Source organism: Varanus komodoensis, unplaced genomic scaffold (genome assembly GCF_004798865.1).
Source record: "Varanus komodoensis strain SLA01 unplaced genomic scaffold, ASM479886v1 scaffold30, whole genome shotgun sequence".
NCBI classification, from domain to species: Eukaryota; Metazoa; Chordata; class Lepidosauria; order Squamata; family Varanidae; genus Varanus; species Varanus komodoensis.
This window is the reverse complement of record NW_025335762.1, coordinates 1,669,404-1,694,837: the sequence shown is the minus strand read 5'-3', so window position 1 is coordinate 1,694,837 and position 25,434 is coordinate 1,669,404. Positions and strand designations below refer to the sequence as shown.

General features: G+C 50.2%; 1 protein-coding gene across 1 annotated transcript in view; it reads left to right on the top strand.

Moving 5' to 3' along the window:
• ADAM9 (ADAM metallopeptidase domain 9) overlaps window positions 1-25,434 on the top strand; it is a 49,416-nt gene that overhangs the window by 457 nt on the left and 23,525 nt on the right. The window contains exons 2-7 of the mRNA XM_044437373.1: window positions 13,612-13,709; window positions 14,554-14,618; window positions 16,211-16,289; window positions 20,938-21,014; window positions 22,301-22,487; window positions 24,718-24,783. Of these exons, the coding sequence (XP_044293308.1) occupies window positions 13,612-13,709; window positions 14,554-14,618; window positions 16,211-16,289; window positions 20,938-21,014; window positions 22,301-22,487; window positions 24,718-24,783 (572 nt within the window). The remainder of the gene's footprint in view (window positions 1-13,611; window positions 13,710-14,553; window positions 14,619-16,210; window positions 16,290-20,937; window positions 21,015-22,300; window positions 22,488-24,717; window positions 24,784-25,434) is intronic.

Here is a 25,434-nt window from a genome sequence, read left to right as displayed (position 1 = left end):
CCCCCCCCCCCCCCATGGACTTCCAGGTGGCCCCATTTGTATCCTGCAAGCGCGCTGTGGAAAACTTGTGTGCCGTGAGAGGGGGGCTGGGAGGAGCTGGCCTTCACTTGCCGGGCTCCTCAGCCGTCGGTCTGGGCCTGATCCTGCTGCAGGAAGATTCCCCCGTCCCTCTGTGCCATTGCTGGGGGGTCACTTCCCGCAGGGATATTGTGCCGCTGTTGCTGTAGGGCAGCCTCCCCCGTCTGGTGCCTCCGGGTGTGTTGGGCCACAGTTCCCATCATCCCCAACCAACATGGCCATGGGTTAATTCTGAAAGCCCAGCACATCTGGAGAGCCTCAGCTGGAAGGAGTCTAACCTAAGGCTTTGTTTAGGAGTCGATCGAGCATTGTTATTTTTTTAAAGTCTGCACCGAAGCAGCTAAGTTGTAGTGCGATAAACTCGGGGAACATCAGGGATACTTTTTGACGGCTTTGTGTGTGACACTCCGAACACACGGTACCCAGCCTGAGTTTGCCACCGTGTGACTGATGTGTGAACTGGTGCCCTGGGTTAGGGGAAGCCTGCTTGTTTCATGAGAACTGCCCTGTTTGAGCACAGTGGCTTCAGTTCCTGATGGCACAGGGAGTGGACAGGAAGCTGTGGGTAGGAAGGAGCGGGTTGCTGATGTTGCTGGGGCACAACCATCAAAGCTCGGCTGCACTCCAGACCTCTCCTGACCTCACGGATTGTCTTCATGCTGGTCTCCTAAACCTCAAGGAGGACGGGGTTGGGTATTCTCCGTGCTTCTCGGTAGCCATGCAAGGGGATGAATGGGAAGGATCCTCCAGGAAGTCGTGTGAGGATGGGTTGTTTGTCCCCTGAAACCAGCCATTCTAGCGCGCCATGATTGGTTAAACTCTGAACAGAACAGGGGTGGACCCGATGGCCTTCATGGCCCCTTTTCACTCTAATATCCTATAATGCTGGGTGGTGAATCATGGATTACGCTGATTAACAACCCATGGTTTGTTAGCACAGCAGATTCAGCCAACAGGATAGCCCATGTTTCAACAGCACTGCGTTTGCTCTTCACCACCATCACTGCGATCCACTGGTGGAAGGCCAACACGAATCCTGGCTGGGCCCTCTGCTGCTCCTCTTTAACAGCATCGCTGTTGTCTGGGTCTGGCAGAGGAGGGTGGAGAAACAGGCTGGAGTGGGGCAGAGGAAGAGCCGGTCCGGGGATCCCTTCCTTGGCCCCTCTGCTGGCCCAAGCCCCCCAACTCCCGATGCTGGCCCACATGGAGTACAACCTTTCAGCATTCGCTTGGCCTCCATGCAGTCTCTGCTCTGACTCACATGGAAGTTGCTTATAGATCTTAGTGAGCTGACTCATGGATGGGGCCCAGTTGTGTGGAGACGTCTTTCCACGGATCAAACACCTCGATAGGGTGCTGATTCTATGGGGCAGGCTCACAGGATCAGGTTCTGCTCACTTGGTTGGGTCATTTAAAAGTCCTGGAAGCTACGGAGGGTTTGTTTCTTGACCAACAGTTCCCCTGTGGCTGAGAGAATGGCTGAAGGTGTTCAGCGCTCCAGTTTGCAGCACCAGACAGGAAGCATGAAAAGCTTCCCCCATCTAGGCAGGTGTCTAATTGTTTAGATATTTGAACAAATTATATCCTGGAAGGGTAGAGGAAGTGCATATCAAAAGCAGAGAGCATGCCTGGAACCAAAACATGCTGGTGAGCAGCATTAATCCGTGTGTTGTGTAGGTACTTCCACAATGGAGAGCTTGATTGTGTCTCCCCTGGATTTGCAGGGCTGTGTCTGAATAATATTCAGATTGGTCTGTTCAGGTGGTTTTTATGCAGAAAAAAGGAGGAGAGTTGCGTGGCGTCATCCGCAAAGGGGCAGCGGCCGCATGATGCCTTCACCGCAGCCTGCCAGCTGTGCTTTGACTCTCTTCCCTGGTGCCAGCTGGTTCCACTTGGGGCCAGCTGCTGTGCCAAATAGGTGCTCGTTTTTTATATTTTGCAGGGAGATTTGCCATTGCTTCTTTGCCATAGGAGACCTTGGCACCCCTTAAGAACTCCAGCACTTGGGGTAAATGAACTCAGGACACAATCCTGTGGCCTCCCAGTGTTGCGTAGGGGGCACAGGATCTTTTGGAGTTGCAAGTCTGAAAGCTGAGCCTGCCCCAACCCCTTGCAGCTGACCCGAAAGACCCACAATGACTGCCTCGCCAAGGGAGCCACTGGACTGGGACTCAGGGGACCCACCTTCTAGTCTCCGTTCACTCACGGCTCTCACTGGGGGAATTTGGGCCAGTCATTGACTCTCAGCCTCACCCACCTCACAGGGTTGTTGTGAGGATAAAAGGGATAGGAGGAGCATTGTGTACATTCTACTGCACTTCTGAGCAGAAAGGTGGGATATAAATGTATCAAATAGTCAAATAATAAAAAGAGGGCTTGAGGCCCAAGTGTTGTTCAAAGCATGGATATGTTGGTTACATAGAAACATAGAAACAGAGCGAGTCAGAAGGGGTCTCCCAGGCCACCATAGGGCTGAGGAGCCAGGTGTGCTTAATTTCACTTGGGTGGATGCCACCAGCCATATTCCAGGAAATGGCTCATTAGAAGCCCCATTATGGGGCCTGTGATTCCGCTCCCCCCCCACACACAGGTATTTTGGAGTGATTCATGTGCTCCTGGAATGGGGAGGGACGGGCACCCTCAGGCAGGAGGAGGAAGGAGTGATGTCACTAATGAAGGAACAGGGAGGATGTGGTGAACAGTAATTAGCAGGAGATGCTCCTCTTTAGGGGCTTTTTCTAGGTACAAGCTGAGCCCACCATGTGATATTCTTTGAAGAAATGCCTTTAGCATGATTTTTGCCCCTAGCGGAGGGATGTCTAGCTGGTTGATTATTATTTTATTGGCAGTAGGAGTAGTTTCCTGTTTCTTAGCCGAAAAAGGCTCACCCAGGCAGCTTAAAATGGTCAATCCCTCAGGATTAGATTCTTGGGTAGGAGACAAAAAGGGAAGTGGCTGGAAAGGAATGGGGCTAGCTCACGGGTCCTAAACTATGGTCCGCGGGCTGGATTTGGCCCTCCAGGCCCATTTATCCAGCCCGCCATAATGGTTTCAGACTCACCGCGCGCGAGGCAAGGCGGCACCGTGCTCGTGCAGAGATCGTTTTGGACTCGCTCTGAGAAAACGATCTCTGCGCACGCGTGCCCCGGCCTTGCCGCATGCACATGCATGCGTGCCCCCCGCCCTGCCCTGGCCCGTGCCCCCCGCCCACACCGCCTTGGGGGCCCACACCCATTGCCGGCACCTTTCAACTGGCCCCCGGTTGAAAAAGTCTGAGGACCCCTGGGCGAGCTTTTTCCTTACCAAGGTCTGAGAGAGGTTCTTTCTGGCCGGGAGGGGGCAAGGAGCTCCTTGCAGCCGCTGCTCCTCGGCTCGTGCATGGAGCCACGGTGCCTGCCTCTGGCCGTGACGGTTTTCCTGGGAGTAGGATGGGCTCCCAGCGGCCCACGGCAGATCCCAGAGAGAGGTGCTGCTGGGGCAACTCCAGGCTCCTCGGCCCGTTTCGAGACTGCTCCAGTCCAGCGAGGGAATGCCTAGGAACGGGAGGGACCGCCTTGTGCTGCCCACAGGTATTTGTGGAAGCCCGTCTCTAACTGCCAGGGAGTATCTGCGTGCATGCCATTCCTTGCTTATATATTTAAAAAGCAGGGGGAAGTTTGGGTGTCCGTAGACACTGTGTTGGGGACCGGTTTGCAACTTCTTGGAGGCTCCATGGACACTTTGTTGGGGATCGCTGCTTTGTTGGGGATCGAAGTGTGCCAGTCCCCTTTGCCACCCCCTTTCCTCTCTGCCGCGTTGCCCGACGGGGTTCCCCCGCACCCTGCTTCCGTGGCGCACACGGCAGTCCGTCCAGCGCTGCTCCTGACTGCCTGACGTCTTGGGCCTGTGGGCAACGTCCCGTTTTTCTGAGAGCAGCTGCTCAGACACCGTGGCTGTCGTCACTCAGTCAGGGGCTTCCCTGACGCATCGGGGCTGCTGCCAGAGAGATGCCAACGAAACAGACTCCTGGCTTGAGAGAGCTGTTCCTTCTCCAGCCAGCCCATCTGCGCTCCTTGACAGGTGCCTGGACGTGTTGTGTGGCAAACGCCGGTGAGCAGTGACTCGGTTCAGAGCCAGCTTTGGTTCGCATTCGCCTGCTAAATATGAATTGTTCGGGCCTGTGCTTCAGAGCTGGGAGAAAGTCCAGTTCGCTTGCCTCCATACTACTTTCTTTTAAATCAAGGATTGGGTCTTCAACCAGGGTGTCATCTGCAAGGTGGATGGACATCGCAAATATTAGCATCCTAAGCAGGATGCATTGAAGCATTTAAAAGGCCTTCTGAAGGTGGGGAGGTGGCCGTTGGCATTCGCATTTCCAGATGCAACTTGTAGGGCGTTCCTGTGCATCGCCACGCAGACGTACGTACCTCCCACTCGGTTCGGGTTCATTCGTTCCCTTGTTTGGGCGCTTGAATGTTGCGGCCACGTTTCAACATTCTCGAAGCTTGCTTTTGTAGGGAGGCATCACTGCACACAACCCAAATGGCAGAGTTGGCACCGGTTTCGCAATGAATCAAGTTGGCACGACGCTCTCTGGCAGGGTCATCGAAACAACAGCCCCAAAATAGGAGGTAACATCAACAAAACATGCGGTCGTTAATGTAAAACAATTAAACCGCTGCAATGAAGCGCCAGGACCTGAGAAAGCAAGTGACATCAACAGCCTCCTTGTGTGCTGTCAGATTCCTCCATGGAGAGGAAAGTCCTAACCTGGTGCTGAAAGACGGCAGTGTTGGTGCCAGGTGGACCTTTATGGGAAGAGCATCCCTCAATCAGGGAAGTGGGGCTACCGGCAAGGAGGCTGCCTCCCTTCCTGCCGTCCTCCAAGCCTTCCTTGAGAAGGCACTTGGAAGAGCGCCCCGGATGCCGACTGTAGTATCCGGGTAGGTTCCCCTTCCTTCTCGTCAGTCAGCGTCCCGCGCCTGTTGACCCCTCTCAGTCTCCATGGCGTTGCATTGTTTGGCTTCCCTGCTGGCGCATCCGACCCCAGGACCTGTGGGTGCTGCTGCTTTGTCGTCCAAAGAATTCCTGCCGGGAAGCAGTGTTTGGTGATGGCAGGGGGCAGTTTAGTTTGGCAACGGACCTGGGTGTGTTCGTTATGGAACATCTGCTGCTTATACTGTGATGCTGAGTGGTAGTTGAGGAGAAGAGGAAGGAGAGGGAATTTCCTGCTAGTACTTTGTGCTCAGGGATATGCATGGGTGTTGGAGTCCCTGCAGCTGCTGCCTTGTGAAATTATTCCTAGATTATAATTTACCTACTGCTAAGTACTACTAAGGAGGTCTGTCTGCAGTCCAGGAGCACATGCGCTGGTGCGCAGTCCCTTCTGCAAAGGGCTTCTCATGGGGCTAGGAGGGTGCTCAGGGGTTTATGGGACAGCACTGTCAGTGGGATGGTGCGCCTGGTCTGGGCCCCAGCATGACCGCCAGAGGAGCTGTCCACGGTGCTAACCCGAACATTTTTAGGGGAGTTGGGCTCAGCTCTATGGACAGCTTCTTTCAAGCTCCTGCGGTGACCCAGAATGGATGTACCACCCCACTGGCTCTGCAATCAGCATTCACTTTGAGAGCTGCTGCCAGCCCGAGTTTGCAGCACTGGGCTGATGGAGCAGAGGAGGCAGTTTGCTGTCCTAAGCTCCCCAGTGTTTGGGGATGTAAACAAACCCTTGATAACAAACGCGGTTGTCTGCAGGGGAGCATTCCTGTTCCTCAGGTGGGGTGGGAAGCCCTCTAGTTGAGACTTTCGGATACAGAGAAATCCTTGTGGCGCCGGCTGGCCTTTCCCGTAGTCTCATCCCCCGTGCGTGACGGAGTTAAGGAGTCAAAGCCAGGATTTTGAAATGGGACTGGAAATGGACTAGGGACCATGGCTGGGCTGCGTTACGCGTGTTGTGACCGGCCCCGATACCATGCAGCTGCCTCAGCAATTTAGCAGGGCCCTTCCAGCTTTGGCATCCCGGCTCTGGGAGCTCCCTGTGTCGGGACCCATTTGATACTCTCTGCTGGCATCGCATTGCCAGGTTCGGATCCTCCCCTTCTTGTGTGTCCTCCTTTACTCTTCCGTGGGCATCATTATTTGCTAGTACTTAATTTGCCCCCTTTTTGCTATGTTTTTCATGTTTGTTTTGTCAGCTCCCTAGGCTTTTTCCCCACCCCACCCCCCATTCCCATGTGAGACAGGAAATTGGAACATAAATATTCTATTAAATAAAAATTCATCCAGAGTTCAGGATGCTCTTTGCTTCCAATATGTCAAACAGAGAAAGGTGATTGATTTGAAAGATGGGATTTTTTCTTCTGAGTGGTAACATGGCATTGATTGACTATGGTATATACTTGTGAGGGTACTTCTTTTGCTGGAGATTGCTGGCTTTCCCCTTTTCTGTCTTTAGATGATAGCCGGAAACTTTAAAAAAAAAAAAAATCAAGTGGTCTTCTCATGTGTGATTTACGAGATCGGTTCCAAACCAATATTTTGGTCCAGTGCTTTGAAATCAAATTATTTAAAACTGTTGCCTGTTTGGTCTTTTGTGGCTACGCTTTTTACAGCTGTAACATTTAAACTAGTTTGGAATTTCGTTTTTTATTGGACTGTAATTTTTTGTGTCACAAGCTGCTTTGGCTGGATTAAACACAAATGTGTTCTATGCATTATAATCATAAACTTCTAGAGGCAAAATGTGGTTTTACACTGACACACATCGAAAGAGGCACTTCAACAATTCCACAAAGCAGCAAAAGGAGACAGTATTTAACTGGGGATTGGTGGCTGGAGGCACCAATGGGATTTGCCTGTGGGATTTTGCAGGTGTGTCACCGACCATTCGCACGTGCTTGTCCAGGCTTACTGAAAAGGAAACTCCATAAAGTCAGTAGGGCTTACTTCCAGGTCAATACACATAGGATCGTGGCCTTAGTGGCTTTCAAAACAAATACACAAGGAGGCAAGTTCTGTCCAGGGCATCAGTTGTGATTCCCAAGTTGAGCCTCCAGATTCAGGGATACTCTACCTTGGGGGAGAACACTGTTGTCTTTACCCCTGCTTGTGGGCTTTCCAGAAATATCTGGGTGGCCATTTTGGAAAGCAGAATGTTGGGCTAGATCAGCCTGGCTGGGAATGATGGGAATTGCACTCCCACATAGCTGGAAGGCACCAGGTTGGAAAAGGATGGAGTTGAATGAAATTCAGTTGATAACAGGATTCTTGTGTCATTATGACTGTCCTGGAAAATAAGAACATGGAAGGAGAAGAAAAACATGTCGCTAAGTGCCAGAAGAACAAAAGCATGTCACGTTTCTCTGAAATATAAAAGATAAGGTAGGAGGGGGAAAAGTACAGGGCGAATTACGTATTTTATTTTTAAAGGAAACGGGGTGCGGTGAGAGACTACCTCTGAGTAATAAACGCTTTAACAATTTCTACTGGGTTGCACTCTAAACATTTTCCATAATTCCAGCAAAAGCAGCAGTCATAATTGCCCACAATCGCTGCGCTTGCTAAGTTGTAACTTTTAACTGCATTTCTGCCTTTGGATAGCTAATTACCGTATTTTTCGCTCTATAAGATGCACTTTTTTCTCCCTCAAAAGTAAGGGGAATTGTCTGTGCGTCTTATAGAGCGAATGTGTGTGTGCCCGACACTCGGGACGCTGCCGGCCCGCCTGCACCACACCTGACTGGCACACGCTCAGCGCACCCTGCTCCGCTCCCTCCTCCGGCACAGGTGAGAGCTGTTAATCACAGGTCGGTGTGTGTTTTCAAATGGCAACCCGACTTTTAATGAAGCCCATGGGGAAGTGATGGGGAATGTGCCTGTGATTATCAGGAAGCTTTCCATGGATCCCTCCTCTAAAAACTAGGTGCGTCTTATGGTCAGGTGCGTCTTATAGAGCGAAAAATACGGTAATTCTTGATGGGATGTGCCTGAGAGCCCAAAGTGCAGGCAGGAAGTGAACAGTGTAGATTTCTGCCTTTCACACTGGAAGCCTCTCCCAGCAAAATAGGGCTGAAGCGGTCAGGACGGCACTCGGGGTGTTCGGAAGTCACCAAGCTCAAAATCTTGGGGGAAGGGTGCCATTCCCAACTTCCCCAGATTCTTTTGCACTTTGCAAGCAGCCGAACATCAGCACCGTTCCGAGCTTTGACAGACCGAGCGGCTGCTTATCGGGGGTTTTGCCTGGCTGGCAACTGCTGGACTTCTCGTGTGAGAAGAGCGATGGTCGCTTATGTCAAGGGCCTGTCGGTTCCAGCATCCGCGTTGCACAGGGGCCTTGGGCAAACTCACAGAGCGCATGCAGGCTCACATTCCCAAGTCCCTCACAATCTGCTGGCGGTCCCAGGTTTCCCGCTGCTCAGCTAGGGGGTTCTCAGATTAGGAGAGAAAATGCAAACCATCTCTCTATCCACTTTGTCCACCAATATTCAGTACTCGGCAGCTTCTTGTAACAAAACAAAGAGCCGCTTGGAAGCCCTGGTTCATCCCTCCAGTATTATTTTATTCACCTGGGCTTTCAGTGAGTGGTCAGACCAGTTGTTTTCACAGCCTTTCAGTGGGAGGCAGCCTGAACTCGCATGGTCTCCGTAGAGTCGATCAATATTTAAGGGTGCTACTGCTTAATCACTCTCTGTGTATTTTAATGGCTCCTTTGAGTTATTTTTACTTTATTGCATTTTTAAAACCTGATGTCAGCCACCGTATGCTATGTCAGCTGATGTCCATTGGCTCTTTGGAAGGAGAGGGTAGGAATATTTCAAAGAAACTCTGCAGTTCTTTGGCCCTGTTGTGGGTTTTTTCTTCCAAACAGTGCCCCTTTTCACCTGGCTTGGTTGCCAAAATAAAAATGCAAGGCAGAGGACTAGGATTTTAGACCGAAAAAGGCCTCCAACTCCCAACATGCTCCAGCCATGAGGTGAGGAAGCAGAATTCCTTAACTAAATCTAACACCATTCCTAGTGTTTCTACAGAGTCGTTCCATGCTTTATTTATAGCTGCTCTCAACTTTTCAACATTCCACATTATGATATTCCTATTGTATTTTATTGCCTTGATTTTATGGATTGTTGTAAACCACCCAGAGTGCTTTGGCCAGGGGGTGGTGTAGAAGTGAAGTGAAATGAAATACACAAGCAAATAAATAAAAAATAAATTGGGGTGCAGAGTAGGGGAGAAAAGGTTTGAAGACTTGCTCTGTCAATTCTCTACTGAGAAATGGTGGCTGTAATGCTGATCGGCTTAGTTTAGGCAAGCAGAGGGAAGGAACCGAGGTCTAACAGTGCATTGGTATGGGTCTTCTTGGAAGTAAGTCTGTCTCAGTGCAGCTGAAGCAAAGATGGCTGGGTCAAGTTCAGTGCTTCTTTCAAGAACAGTAAAATATGGTTCTATTCCATTGCATTCCATTTCTATACTAGCCAATAGCCAAATTAGTTCACAAAAATCACAACCTTGAAAATACAGCATTGTGCGTAATACAAAAGCAGTTTTGCTACAGATGTGGACATGGAGCAAAAGTTCAAATAATGTTCCACAAGCTGATTAAAAACATTGGATCTGCTCCTGCTGAAAAAGGCGGCGGTTTAGCCCCACCGGCTTTGTCCACCCAAGGATACTTGGAAACAAAAACACATCTGTCTAAGGCACAGCATATTGAATGCATGTGGTGATGAAATATGGCTGCAGGTTATCAATAAGCCAGCCAAAGAAAAATAACAGCAGTCCCTTGAGTCTCACAGCTATGAGAAATGTTGCTTCTGGGTGCTTGTTATTTGAGCATCTGGTGTGTTCCTGGCTCCAAGCCACACTCTTTGCTGTGGATTTTGCAAAGTCCTTCTCTTTCTTAGTTTCTCTCTCTTAGCCCACATACAAGCCGCAACCCCCTTCTGGGGAGACAGGGCAGGGGGGTCCCAATTAGCTTCATCAGAAGCGTCACCGTGACTGGTACCTGGCTTGCTGATGCTTTTTTTCTGAGAGCCTTCCAAGCTGTGGGCCTTTACCTGTGCTGGATGCTGGGAACAGTTTGCGCTTAATCCCTCCTTCTGGAAGCCAATCCCATTTCAGTGAAAACTCTGCTTCACAATTGCAGCCGAAACTGGCCAGAGGGTGCAAGGTGTCCTTGGCAGAGTATTCTGATGGTGGTGGGTGCAGTTCTCCCAGTGGTAGAGATGGCAGCCTGAAAGAGAAAATTCTTGGGATTTCTCAGGAAATTCAACTTGAGAAGAGCTCTAGAACCCAGGTTGGATTTGGGTTGGAATTAGATATGCAGATCAAGGATAAATAGGCAAATAGGAAGATTTGAATATGAATAGATGGCAGTGTAATGCATTTGAATACTTGGATATAAGGTATAGATATGCATCAGATATTTTGTCCACCTAATGAGAAGGAGCAACTCCCTGGAGAAGACCCTGAGGGCAAAAGGAGGGGGTGGCAGAGGATGAGGTGGCTGGATGGAGTCACTGGGGCTGTGGGTGTGGACTTGGGTGGACTCTGAGGGATGGTGGAGGACAGGAGAGCCTGGAGGAATGTTGTCCATGGGGTCATGATGGGTCGGGTGCAACTTTGTGACTAAACAACAATAGCTGTGGAAGAAAGGGATGAATTGCCTCATGTTACAACCTTGGAAGGACAAATGGCCAACTTTGATAAATCCATGGGTTGAGGACTTAAGGATGTGTTTAATCTTCGAATGGGTGGTCTTTAGTTGTTATCAACAAGACGACAAATATGTGGATACTTGGTCTGCCTGTGTTGACATCTGTGTCTAATTTTGCTCGGGAATAGTCACGTATCCTGTCATAGGGATGCATGTTGTGTGTGTAACTATTGCAGTGGATTTATTCCCACCTTGTGCTAGAAAACAAACTATTTTTATGTTTTTGCGGCAACTGTTTGTGGTTTTTTGTTTTGTTTAGGATTGGATGGGATTAACTAAAATTCACAATAAACATTAATGAAGGCAAGTGCCGGGGCTGCGGGATAAGTGCTGCTTATGCCACCTTTGCATTGACAGTCAAAGGCATAAGTTGACTATTATGTCTCCTAAATAAGTGTAATTAGAAATGCTGGTATCTAGTTGTGAGCTGCTTTGCTCGTGGCAATTCCAGTGCGGATGAGTAGCTCGTTAGTGAGCCTTATTAGCTCAATGATGCTACGTAATGGTCTCTGATCATTCCAAATGCTTCACATACATTATTTTGGAAGTTGCTGGAATGACCCTATAAACGGGGTGGTTTTATTGTCCCATGTTGCAGATGGAGATGGGGTGCTGTGTTGACTGGGATCGTACCTGGTATGATTGGAACTCGGATCAGACCTGGGGACTTCTCTGCGCAAGATCTGTGGACCAGACTTCCAGAAGGCTCAATTCTGGCTTGCTTGTGAGCTGTTCTGGTGGCAGCACAATTACTGGTGTGCCACAAATTGCAGCGTTTTGCACCATGGTTGTTTAAAGCATCTCTAAAATGGAAAATTCTGAGTAAATTCTTATGGGTTGTGCTGTTCGCATAAGCATAATGAACCCCACTAATATTGGTAGGAGAGTTTTGAACAGGGGCCTTAAAACTCTTTCGCATCTGAGATCAAAGACATTTAGCCACGCTTAGTTTGGGCTCTGGAAGGATGAAGTTGTTTGCTTGGTTAAGGTGAATAAATAGCAGAATCCTAGCTCCCTGGGGAAAGCTGTGCAGTAAATGCATATTTGTTATATAGGCATTGTGTGAGATTGGTCTGGTTCAACTTGTTTCTGGATTAAATCTTCAAGGAGAACCTTGGAGCCCACAAGAAAAGAATGAAGGGGAGGCAGGGTGAGAGACAGGAAAAGTCTAACGCAGGACTCAAAAGTTCATGGGAAAAATGCAGAGTTCTCTTCCTCAAAATGTGTATTGCGTATGTGTTTATGCAACAGTGTGAGTTGATTTAAATGTATAGCTCTCTGTATTCCCCCCATCCCTTCCTCAGGGACAGGAGTAGGAGTTCATATAGCCCAGTGATTAAGGTAGAAATCCAAAACTCCATATTCCCAAACGCATTTCAGGTTTTAACTCCATAGGTGATGCTGGGTCAGACACTCCATTTCAGCCTCTATCAGACCTGGTCTGGCATTCTGATCACTGCCATTCTAGCCCTCCGTGGCTTTTTGCCAGCCAAGGGGACGGATGTGATTTCGCCACCTGTCCGCTGTTCCCCATTTACCAGCCATAATTTCTGCAGCAGCCCAGATGGTCACGTATTCAAAGGGAGCAACTGAGGCCCTCTCAGCCTCTCCTCAAATGTCATTCACACTCCCCAGAGAAGCATCACTGAGCACCGTGCAGAGTTCTTCCCATGCTCTCCGCTGCAACGAGCAGCACTTGGCCCTCCTTGCAAACCAGCCAGCCTGAGACGGAGCTGCGTGATCGGGAAAGGCTTGCGAGCTGCAAGGAAATGCGTAATGCCGCTCTTCCAGGAGTTGGTGCCATTAATCCATCCATGCTCCACCCGCCGCCTGGTTCCTGTCCAGGATTTAAGGCGACCACTTGCTCGAGGAACTTGCGTATTCTGTCTCTCTGAGCTGTCCCAGGCAGTTGTCCTGCAGCTCTTCTAGACTCCTGGGAACGCTAATCAGAAACTGGACCGCCTGGTGCTGCTGTGTTTCATCCTGGGTTGCGTTACTGGGATTCTGACATGGCCCTCCACCTGGTGAAGGCCTCCTTGTGTTCTCGTGTTGCATTAGGTCCCTATGGGCAATTTTTACAGATACGACAAGGCAAACAACAGTTTGCAAATACAAGAGATGCTTGGAACATCGCAGTTCTCACAGAACGCTTCCTCACCTTCCTGGAGGGCACCAGGTTGGGGAGAGCTGCTGTGCAGTGCATTGATTTCCTCTGCCACAAAGCTGTCTCCAGCTGATTTACGGGCAAGGAGAGTGGCTGTTCTTTCAGCAACACATCTGCTATCAAAACATCCTCTGAGGGAGGTTTGGAGGATGTCAAAAAGGGGGAAGCTCTCTTTGGTGGTGGCCCCACCTTCGTGGAATGCTCTCTGCACCCAGCTCACCTGGTGCCAACAGTGCCAGCCCTGCAGAACCGGCACGAGGCTTTACTCATGACAGCATGAGATCAGCTTTGAATCAGTCCTGGGAATTTTTGTATTGGAGTGCCTCAAATCAGTTTCCATCCAAGTGGCTTTTATATTGCGTTTCCTTTCATATGTTTAAAGGTTTTCTTCTTTTGCAAATTGCCCAGAGAGTTTTGGCTATTGGATGGTATAGAAATGTAATTAATCAAAACTATGATGATCCTACAATGCATTATTGGCCCTTGAAAACACATGGTGGGCGTGTCGTGAGCAGAGCCGGCTGGAGCCGCAGGTCAGACTAGATGGCCCGAGAGACCCCTTCTGACTCGCTCAGTTTCTATGCTTCTGCCTCAGCCTCTGGAAGGTATGACATGGCAGGGCTGGGCAACAGATTTGGTGCCCTCGAGGAATCAACTCTAATACTTTTTTTTAACTTTGTAGGTTTTCAGCCGTTATCTCATCTGTCTTCCTATGAAATCACTGTCCCAAAGAGAGTAACGAGAGACCGCCGAGAAGTGCCCAGTTCCGGATCGGCACAGGTATCTCAGTGGGGCACTCCGCGTTCTTCTTCTGCACACAAAATAATAATTGACGCGCATCGTCAAGACAAAGCGTTTTGACTTGATAAGAGTCTGCCTCTTTTTTAAACATTAGAACGGCAGGGCTAGGGTTTCACTCCAGGTGAAGAATGGCTTGTGTCTTGTCTTAGCATTGTCTCGTTTGGCCTTTTGCAGCATTTAAGCTGCCTTGGAGGCTGTGAAAACTTATAATAAAAATCAGTCTGAAACGACCTTAATGCTTGAATATACGCGCATGTGTGAAATCAGCCAGGGACACTTAGCAGAGCAAAATGCTAGAACAGGCAAATGTCTCGGCACGAAGCCATCAAAAGCGTAGTGCAGAGATTTAAGAGGGAGGGACTGGGACTGGGTTCCAGTCCTCCCTTAACGGTGGAGCTCTGGTGAGACTTTGGGCCCAACCTAGCTCACAAGATTATTTTTAAGAGTGTAAGATTGTGAGGAAGATGAGAATGATGTAAAACTACTTTGAGTTCTTTGGAGGAGAAAAGTATAATAAATACAACACAAATTTGGAAAAAAACTCTGTTTTTACCTGAGTTGAAAGCAGGGGAGAGAGCAGACGGATTTTCCAGGCACAGGGTGCCACTGTTGAAAAGGCCCTGCCCTGCGCTGTCATTTTCCCTGTATCAGCTCTTTGTCTGCACACACAGGGAGAAGGTGTGGACTCGTACCCGAAGGGCCCGAATGCTGCAGGAGAATTTGAGTTTGCTTAATTGGGAAGCAATTAATCATTGAGCAGAGGCAGGGAGTTTGTGGATGGTACCTGGAGACGCTGCTGATAACATTTTCTCCTTCTTTTGAGGAGGAAGTATCATATGTCATTGCAGTAGAAGGACGGGAACATATACTACATCTAGAAAGAAACAAGTAAGTGGTTCCTGTTTTGCAGCGCTGGGCCAAATTCCCTCTTTCTGTTTCTGCCAGGCTGCATGGAACTGACCCAGCTGCTTCTTTCCCCTGAAAGTGACCTTCACTGTGGTTTCTGTCCAGGTTGCAGGAGAGACATCCAAGATAATAACAGAGCAATGCTTGATTTGATTCCTTTGCCCGTCTCCTCTGCTTCCCTCGCAGACGCTTGCAAAACAGTTTTGGCTTGCCCTTGTGATGACACGCTGACTTACCTCTGGGAAGCAAAGCAGCTTTCCCAGGAAGATGGCTGATTTCATGTTTAGCAGCGTCTTTCATGAGAAGAACAGAAATGTGTCGGTGCTACTTGATATAAACTGAGGCGTCTCATACAAAACATGTTCATCCCCATCCTGTGCTACAAGTGTCAAACATGGGCACTGACAACAAAACATAAATGAAAGTTAGTCGCCGTGGAAATGAGACGTTTGAGGAAAGCTGCTGGAGTGGCCATGAGGGATAAAATCAGGAATGAGATTATAAGAGGTGGAATAGAGCCCATCCCCAGTTATATACAAAGGCTGCTCAGCTGGGGAGGACGTCTTAGGAGTCCGTATTGTCCAAGGCATACACAGAAAGGGGAGAAGGCCAGAGAGCGTGAGGGGGAGCCCGAGAAAGATGGGGGGCAACGTTAAAGATGCCCCGCAACAAGCACCGCATCACAGTGGTTGATGCTGCCAGAAGAGCAAGAGCCGTGTATCTCCCTCCACACCTGAAGTGGAAAAGGAGGAAGTAAAGGCGAAGTCTGCCACACACGGCGTCTCTGATCCCCTCGTCCCGCCCCACCTTTCCAGCCTCAGTGCAGAAAGCTCCGCTGCGTTCTCATCCTCAGGACTGCTTAGGTGGAAATGCTGCAAAATCCCAGGATCTGTTTCTGGGCTGTGGCGAAGGGAAGAGATGGTGGGCTGCAGCTGTGGAGGGGCTCTTGGGGAGGTCCCCCACCCTCATGCAGCCCCCTCGCTCCCGGCCCCCATCCCCAGTTGCTCCAGTTCCTCACCGTTTCTGCTTGCTTGCTCTGGAGAGCCAGCGAACGGCTCTTGCTCCTGTTCCGAGCCACTGTGGCTTGGTGGTGCGAAGGCCAGGCTAGAGACTCGGGCAATCCGGGCTCTCGTCCCACACTTGGCCATAAAGCTTACTGGGTGGACTCTCAGCCCTGTCTACCTCACAGGGCTGTTGTGCGGAGGGTAAAATGGAGAGGAGGAGGAACCTTGCCCGCTGCCTTGGGTTCCTAGCAAGAAGAAAAAAGGCAGATTGTAAATGTGATAATATACGCATCATCCCAAGGTTTGCTGGCTTGACTCGTTGCTGATGACCTCTGGGGCAGAGTGGGGGGTGAAGGAGAGGCAGCAGCGAATTGAGGGCTTGCGGATGGACTGACCATGTCGAACCCCAGTCCTCTCCCCTGATCTCTGGCTTGGCTGCTTTCTTCCCCTCCCGCTCTGCCAGCCAGCTCTTTTGCTTCCCCTTTCCTGGAGTTAGTTCTATTTTCATGTTGCTCTAAAAGCTGCTCTAGTGTAATGGTTTTCCTACCCCACCCTCACATCTCGTTTCAGACAACTTTTGCCCAAAGACTTCACAGTTTATACATATAATGAAGATGGGACACTGCGTTCCGACACGCCAGATCTTCAGGTACGTTTGGCATATGTGCGTCCCTGAGCTAGAAAAACGGTTTCTGGGGAGCCTCGCTCTCGTTTGGAGGTGGTCTGAGGCCCCATTCAGAATCAAAGCGTAAAGACTTTTTCTGGATTGTAGCGACACCTTTGCCTGCTGAAGCACGGCTAGAACTGGCTGGTGCGAGAGCGATCCTATGAAGCCCTCCCTAAATCTAGAAATACGCAGCGCCACTGTGCACCTGGCCTGGATGGGGCCAGTCCCTGCGGACGCCCATCCTCAGACTGCAAGTTGCGCTCAGAAGTGCTGCTTTCACGCGGGGCTCAGTCAGGGCAAGTTGCTAGCTCAGAAGAGCAAACTGTATCTCCGTGGCCCCTCCAGTCAAGCTTCATATTACCTGAGACTGGCAAGTGATTTTATTTTGGCACCCAAGGCATAAAACTGAAACCCACGTGCATTAGTAGCTCTCTCCGAGAATTACAGCAGCACAACAGTGCATCAGATACACACGTTCGCTTCCCTTTGCTTCAGTCCAGCATGAGGAGCTTGAGCTCTCTGCCTCCCTCGGTCTCGTGGTCGAGCCGGCCCTGCGTTTACCTCGAGCAGCACCTTTGGGGGCAAAACAGCAGCCATGGGGTATTTTGTTTCCCCTGGCGATCCAGCCAGAACAGGAAGATGTTTTCAGACAGAGCTACTTTTCCTTCAGAGTAAGAGCAGGTGGCTTCTGGGTGCTTCCAAGCCCTTTGCAGTATTCTGTAGGCATCGAATCAGCATTTTCTCCGGGCGAGTCCAAATCCTCTGAGGCGGGCTGAGGCGGGCTGGATTCGGCCTGCAGGCCATAGTTTGAGAACCCATGCTTTATTCTTTCCAGTGTTAGGCGAAAATCTTTTTATTTTCCCAACATTTTAACATTTAATTGGTTTTTTCTTTTTTTTGTCATTAATGGTCAGATGCAGTGTGTCATTTGTTGGTACGTTGTGTGTGTTTGTTTTTTGTAAGCTGTTCAGAGAATCTGGTATTGGACAGCATAGAAAAGCTTTGAATGAATGAATGAATGCCAAGAAGGACTTTCTGACAGTCAGGACCCCGAGGGTGTGGAATGGGCTTCCACGGGAGGTGGTTGAGGCCCCATCGGTGCAGGTGTTCAAGGACAGGCTGGACATGCACATGGTGGGCATGTCATGGGTGGAGCCGGCTGGAGCCGGGGGTCAGACTAGATGGCCCGGGAGGCCCCTTCCGACTCGCTCTGCTTCTGCGTTCGGGAGTAAGCGTGCTGGCTCTCATGTGTTTGTTGCTTCTGCTTTCAGTCAACAACCTAGGAAGTCCCAGGTTGTTATTGTATCCAAACTCAGAACTCTGGGTTGTTTAGAGTGAAACAATCCAGGTTAACACAATGATAGCCCATGGTTTGTTGTTGGCTTAACTTCAGACTGTTTAATCCCCAGAGAACCTTGAGTTCTGGGTTCAGAGGTAATAACAGTGCAGCCACTGTTATATTGAAATTGGAAGTGATGAGCCTGCAGAGGGCAGTGTGATTGCTGCTTAACCCAGAGTTAACTGTTACATGTGAAATGGGTTGCTTCTCTCTCTCTCTCTCTCCCTCTCCCTCTCCCTCTCCCTCTCCCTCTCCCTCTCCCTCTCCCTCTCTCTCTCTCTCCCCTTTCTCATGCAATCTCAAGTCTCTCCAGCAAAGGTCCAGCTCATTAGCTCCTTCTAATAAAATGCACCCTATAGCACATACTGTGCCCTCTTCTTTCTCCCGCACTCTCTCCCTCCTCTCCTGAATCCCAGTTCAGCACAGCCCTCCCCAATTTAGCCCCCTCCAGATTCTGCTGGACTGCAGGGGAATCGCAGTCCAGCATATCCAGAAGGCCATCTGGTTGGGGACGATCACTCCGGCCTCAATGCCACACTAGTTATCTTTTTAATGACGGTTGCTGCATATTCTCTGTCTGGCCTCTCCTCTTACATCAGGTGTAGGGAAACTGTAGCCCTGCAGATTTTCCCGAATTCCAACCCCCATAAGCCCCAGCCAGCGTAAGCAATGGCAGGGATTATGGGCATTGCATACCACGAGAGATCAAATCCCGTCTGGAAGGTTCTTTGTCACCCATCTTTGTTCTACGTGAATTGGCATTAATCTCCTTTGGCGAGCTGTTTAAGAAAATGGCCCTCGCTACATTCCAGAAATTCGGCAATGTGCTGGAAAGCCGGAAGACGGTGTTTTGGCGTTCCAGGGGCTTGGCACCAGTCGACTCCTGGTGTGTTTTTGTTCCCCTTTGTACCTGATCAGGCAGTTTCTGCATGCCTGCCTTCCTGGAAATCGCTTTGGAAACAGTCGTGCAAGGCAAAAGCTATGTGGCAGCTTGCCCAGAGACGGGGATCGCTTACTGCAGCTCTTACTACGACAACGATATGTTAGTTTCCCAGCTAGCCACAGGCAGCCATTCAGAAATTGCGCTGCTTTGTTTGGGCAGCAAGTAAAGAGTATTACATTTGGGGTGTGGAAGCTGCACAGGGAGGAAAGTGGAGAGGAAGAAAATGGATCTGTCTGGAACATGGTGCTGGAGGAGAGCTTTGTGAATACCCCGGATCAGCAGAAAGACAAGGAAGCGGGTTCTAGATCAAATCAAGCCAGAACTTTCCCTAGAAGGAAGAATGGCAAAACTGACGCACTGTTCGGCTTTGGGCTCATCACGCAAGGGTGAGGCTCCCTGGGGAAGACCATTGTGCTGGAGGGGGTCCGAGGTGGGAGAAGAGGGAGGCCAGCGAAGAGATGGGGGCCTCCACGAGAGGAGCCGAGCGGGGCTGTCACGGGCAGGGCTTTCAGAGGGCAGCCATTCCTGGGGTCACCAGGAAGGCGGCTTGGTGGAGCCCAGCAGCAACCCCGCTCCCGTGGGCACCTCGGCAGGGGGCGTGTCGGAAGAAAGTAGGTGCTTTGCTTCTTGAGATGCGCTGTCCACAGTAGCAGCCATCGCAGGGCATCTGGCAGTCAGGCAGGGCATGGTTTTCTGCAGCTTAGCTCCTTCTGTCGATTCAGGTGCCGGTCTGGGTCGTCTGTGCACGTGCTCATCGGGGCCTTTTGACCTGGCAAGCGTGACGGTGTTTTTCAGCCTGGCTGGACTGCAGATGGGAAAACTGCCTTGGTGACAGGGAATACTTTTGGGCTCACTCCCGTATTCCCTGCTAGACTAATTGCGTTCATAAATGATCCAGAAAGTGTGAGGGATGGGTGCCTGCATAGCCTACGACTGATGCAGATTGACTTCTGGGTCAACCCCACTGAACCAGGTGCGACTCACTTCTGTGTGCACTGGGTCGTATTCTCAGGGCATCTTCTGATGCTTCCGCTGACTGAGGCATGCTGGGAGTTGTAGGCATGGGGGTGCCTGCCTTACTGTGCACTGGATCGCTCCGTTAGTGACTTGCTGGCTGCTCCTTTCTCCCCACCTGCGAAGTGACCTACGAACTCCTCACGGCCAATTTCAGGTGGAAATGGACGCACTGGGACTGTTAAGAGGAAGAGCAGGTATATTAGACCTTGGGAAGCATTCAGCCTGCACGTGGGAGGGTTAACCAGGGGGTGTGCCAGCGCCCCCCCCAGCACCCACAGAGGGTCCACCGAATGAGCTTGTCAGTGGAACCCCGAATTGCTGGAAGACGGGGAGGCAGGCCATCTGTCCGGCCAGCCTTCGTGCCAGCCATGCAAAGCTCTGGAGAGGTTCTCCTTCGCGGGGATGTTGCGAACAGGGCATGTCCACCCAGACGTCCCCACCCTCGTAGCTCCCGTGTCGTCCAGCCTGCGCAACACAAGGGTCTGTCTAAAAGAATCGTTAAGCAGTGACCATTTAAGAGGTGGTGATTTCCCTGGTGTTCCCAGGCTGGGCTGGGACGGCTCCTGCTAGAAGCCCTGGAGAGCCTCTGCCAGTTCATGCTGACTCTACCAGGTTAGATGGGCAAAGGCGTAGAGAGGGGGCCCAGCTCTCTCGAGTTGCAGTCCCCCCAGGTGGATTCTTCAGAGTCTCAGGGGAAGGTGTGGGAACAGAGGGGGGCAGTTCCAAGGTTGTCTTGTGAAGATTTCCCGATGGAGGGTGAGAAACAACCTGCCTTGGGAAAAAGAGGGAGGCATTTCAGAACAGGGAGCTGGGGAATGAAGGGGGAAGTTTCTTGAGCCGGTGAGATGATAAGCGCTATTCTTACGCTTCAAAGAGAACATCGCTTGGATTGATGCTGCTTATTACCTGTTCAGCTGAAATAAAGGACGGTGCTTCTAAGGCTGCATCCATCTGCCAGAGAGGGACATGTGCAGGGGAAGGACTGCTTGCAACAACAGGGTCTAATTTCTTATGTTCCCGAAAGGCCAGCAAATGTGTTATGAGAGAAGGTTCCCATCAGGTTAGAAGTAGTCCAGACAGGTAAACCAGTTTAACACCTGTTAAGCCTGTGATCTCAAGCTCCCTTTCCAGGCAGTAAGCCCCGAGGAAGACACCAGGGTCTACTTCAGAGTAAAATAGGCATAGGATTGGGATGCACTTTGGCTGTGAAGCTGCAGCCCAGTTTCTTTACTTGGGGATCCTGCGTGATATCAACCCCCAAACCTTTGAGCAGTGGAAATGGTTCTGTGAAACCTTTGCTTAGTTTTCTTCTTTTCCTTGCACCCCATTAGGGTCACTGCCACTACCAGGGATATGTCGAAGGCATATTGGATTCCATGGCTGCTATCAGCACTTGTTCCGGACTCAGGTAACCGATGCGTTCCTGCGCATTCTTCCGAGAGGATACACAGGGCAGGGCAGAGAAGCTGCCATATCTGCCCCACAGGAATGCTGGCTTCTCCTCCTCTTTCCTTCTTGCTTCCTGCAATTCTGGTCTTGGAGAGGACAGCCTCCAGCAGATCAGCTTCCATTTTTATAGAAACCTGGGAATGACCTACCAGGGCCTGGTAGAAAAGACTTCAGTCTGTTGCAGCCTGGCTTGTTGCTGTGTCTGGATTCCCTGCAAAGCAACCATGGTTTGTTAACCAGCTGTACAGCACTAATAGAAGCCACAACTTGCTTCAGGCCCTCAAAGGGCTTGTTCCCTCAGAATAAGCCACCGTGAGCAAGTGGTATTTATTCGGACGACACCTGTGGCAAGTTCCCCGTAGTGGGTTCTTGTGTTGTGTGAACCAGGTCAGTTGTGGCTGGAGCAAGAACCAAGGTGGGGACTCTTGGAGCCATTTTGAACCCTCCCCCATGCCTATTGGCTGTACACCTTCTGCAAGGGCTAGAAAATTAAATAAACACAAATATAAAATAGTGTCTATAATACTTGGAGAGCACTGGAAGTATTAAATGGTGAAGTTTTGCTTGAAAACAAGCTAATTTGCATACTTCAAGTGCTCTGCAGGTGCCCCTTTTTTTCCTTTCCCTGGTCTGGGGGCAGTGGGGGGAGCAGGCAGCCGCAGACTGCATGTCGCTCCTCCCTGAAATAAACCAGAGTTTAGTGTGGTGTGTGAACGGAGACCAAACTTTTGGGCAAGAGAGGAAAAGCACCTGTCCCAGCTGCTACTGGGAGTCAGAGAGCCTTGCCTTAGTGCAAATTATCTGGGGAATTGCCCAGAACCCCGCTTCCTGTTCTGCACACGCGGGGGAAGCCCTTCCCTCCACACATTGGCACAAACGTCGTCTTTCCACCTGCAGCTTTGTGCGCTTCTTCTCTGTGACTTGTTTCCTATCCTAATTTTTATGGCGCTGAAGGTAGCAGGGGCCTTCTGCATCGGCCGTTGTATCATCACGGACCAGCTTTGGCTAGTTGGTTAGGCTAAGAGACAGCCCTTGGGCGGGATGCGGACCCTCTGGGTTTGGCATTCCTCAGGCCCCCTCCCTCCTCCGCAGTTGGATTTGGTACAGTCCAAGAAGGGCTGTGTGTCTTGGGACTGGGACCGTCGTCTCCTTCACCAAAGGCTGGTTTTCCCATGGCTTTGCTTAGACTTTCCCACCCCTCCGTGGGAACAATGATTTTGACACCTGAGGTTATGTCGTTGCCAGGGGCTTACTGCAAATCGAGAACATCACCTATGGGATCGAACCCACGGAATCACCCTCTGGTTTGCAACACCTCATTTACCGAATGGAGAATGTGAAGAAGGAGCCCATGGCTTGTGGGGTCACGGGCCTGGACCGAAAATGGGAAAACTCCCATCCGCACCCTCCCAGCATGACTCAGCTGCTGAGAGTAAGTCTTCAGTGGGCATCCTCTCCTTGTACAGTTTGGGATTTGTTTAACGAGTGGGCCTGCATGAAAACGTTTGAAAAGCATTCTGCTCCCTCTGCAGAATTCCAACTACAGTAAAACCTTGGATTGCGAGTAACTTGGTCTGCGAGTGTTTTGCAAGACGAGCAAAACGTTTTTCTAAATTTTAACTTGCTAAACGAGCGACGTCTTGCTGCACGAGTGTTATGCGCGCTTTGCCCGCCAAGCGCCACGTCACAACCGAACGCTGGTTCTTCTCTCTCTCGCTGTGGGTGTGAGTGCAGCCTCGTCTCCCCGTACCCGGTATGCCCGCGATCGCGCCCACCTCCCCACATCGCGTGTGGCTGCTTCAAATTTTTGTGATTAAAAAAAAAACTTACAGAATGAATTAACCTTATTTACGTTGAACCTTATGGGGGAATTCGCTTTGATGTACAAGTGCTTTGGATTACAAGCATGTTTCCGGAACGAATTATGCTCGCTATCCAAGGTTTTACTGTACTTCCTTCCGCTCCATCCATGAAGCGGTCATTCAGCATTCGAAGCCCACCCTCCAAACTCCGTCTGCATTTGTCGGCTTTTGGCTCCCTTCCCACTTTTAGGGATTCTTTGTAAGCTAAAGGCTGCTTGGCATTTCTGAAAAACTGGGGTCCCTCCCCTGTTGCTACCCCCCCGGCAGCTTTTTCTGGCTGCAAACGTGTAGGCACTCCCAGACTGAGCATTCGGAATAGGAAGCATGTCTGTGGATGATCAAGGAGGGAGACCCACATGGACTTAGCTTGTTTGCAGCATTTGCGGGGGGGGGGGTGGTATTCAGGGTCAGACTCTGATCATCAACCATTCAGTCTGATCTTGGGTACAGACCCTCATGGCCGGGGGCAAAGCTGCTCCAGGGGTCCTGATCGAGCTCTTCCGTATTCCCGTCCCAGGGTTTCACTCGAAAAAGTCACGACATGCAAGGAAAGGGGGATGGGAAGGGCAAAGGAAAGACGCTCTCTCTAAGCCCCCGGCATCTTCATATCTTATGCCAGTGACTTCTGCAATTTGACAGTGTACGAAGGCATAAATGTTTTGAAGTCACAGCACCTCGGTCTGTGTGAACTCAATGAGAGAAGAGCCTTTTCTCTAGTCATCCTTCCCTGTCAGGCTTATGTTTATAAAACGGGGTAAGAAACGTCAGATTTGACAAAACTATAGATGTGTGGTGCTCCTTCTCCCTGACACACTGTTTTCCAAGAGAAGCTGTGCCCACGGCCAGCACACTGAACTCCACATCGGGGGCAAGCAGGCCATATTGGTCAAACTGCTAGGGGGCATTCCTCAAACTTTAAGCTCCTATAAACAAGCCATTTCTTGGTCTTTCTAGCTCCAAATCGGCACAGGCCCTCCTCAAACCCTCCTCTTCGATACTGCTGAGTTTCAGATCAGTTTGTTCAACTATTTTCTCAGGATAAAGCATAGAAATGACTGCTCCCCAAACTTCTGTTTCTACTGGTGGAATGAGAGGGTGACTTGCTCTTAACAGGGCTATGATTGCAGTCCCAGAAAAAAAAACTCTCATGTCTCTGATTGTTTTTTTTTCTCTGAACTTAAAACAAAAATGTGTCTGAGAGTAATTGTTCAAAGAATTTGGATGGTTTGAGTAAATAGTGAGAAGTCACTTGGGTTGCACAGAAGGGATGGAATGGAAGGGTTCATAAAAAGGGATGGGAGTTGTACCAGTAATGAAGAGGTGATTCAGGACCTCTACATATGCTGTTCATAAGAGCTAGAAACTTGTTTTTATTGATGTAATATGAAATCCACCATTGATCCAGTCATGGGTACTGCTCCTCTAATTCTGCCTTGAAAATGTCATATATAACTTGGAAGGCAGGTCATAAAGCTCTTTCCTAACTAATCAAAGGAAAGCGATTGAAGCACTTTTCATGTCTTCCTATTTCGTTTTTCCTTTGGGCTCTCATTTCGCTTGGCCAGACTGAGTGCCAAATCTTGATCTAGCATTCATGAAAAAAAGGAAAGAAAGGAATTGATGTCTTTTGTTAGGAATGTTTTGGCTTTCTTTGTCCTGGGCGTGTATCCCCGCATTCCGGCTGTGTCATGAGTAGAAAATGGGAATGTGGGCTGTAGTGACATCGCTCGGGTTTGAACCGAGGAATTGGAAGAAAAGATCTAGCGTCTTATAACTTCACCCCTTCCTTGTTCCCTGCAGAGAAAACGAGGAGTCCTCCTCCAGACCAGATACGTGGAGCTCTTTATAGTTGTGGACAAAGAAAGGGTATGATTTTGGTGCTCACCGAATTATCTGAAACAGCCAGTGGCCATTCTGGCCAGGGATGATGGGAGCTGTAGTCCAGCACATTTGGAGACTGCTGGGTTATGGAAGGTTCCTGTAAACATGATCCGAAAGGAGAGAGCAAGTCCCAAGATGCTGGAAAAACGGTTTACGTATTGGGCCAAAATGTGTTGCAAACATGTTTTCTTGAGGCTAGTTCACTCTCCCTGGGTCGAAGCTGGATGTCCTCCAGTCCAAAATATGGCAGCCGTCCATTGGCAGGATGTGTCCGCCCCCCAGCCCTGGAGCAGATGGGTCTGCGCCGTGGCCATTTCCAGTGTCCCGCCCTCGTTTCTCTCCGCTGGAGAACGCAGGCCTCCTCGGCCCCAGCGAGCACCCGCGTCTTTCCGCTTTGCCCCAGTGCTTCCCCGCCAGCACACTTTCCCAGCAGTGCTGCGGGAGGAAGGATCTCAATAAGCCGAGGGGAACAAGAGGCTTTGTTATTTTCTGCCGTTCTCCGTCCTCTCCGGGAAAGAGGAGTGCTGCTTATCCAGCAAGCTGTCCTGGTTGGCTCACTAGCAAAACTGGAGCTAAGAAATTCCGTCTCGCTCCCGTTAGATTTGGGGCAGCTGTTGTCTGCTCTTCTGCTCTTTT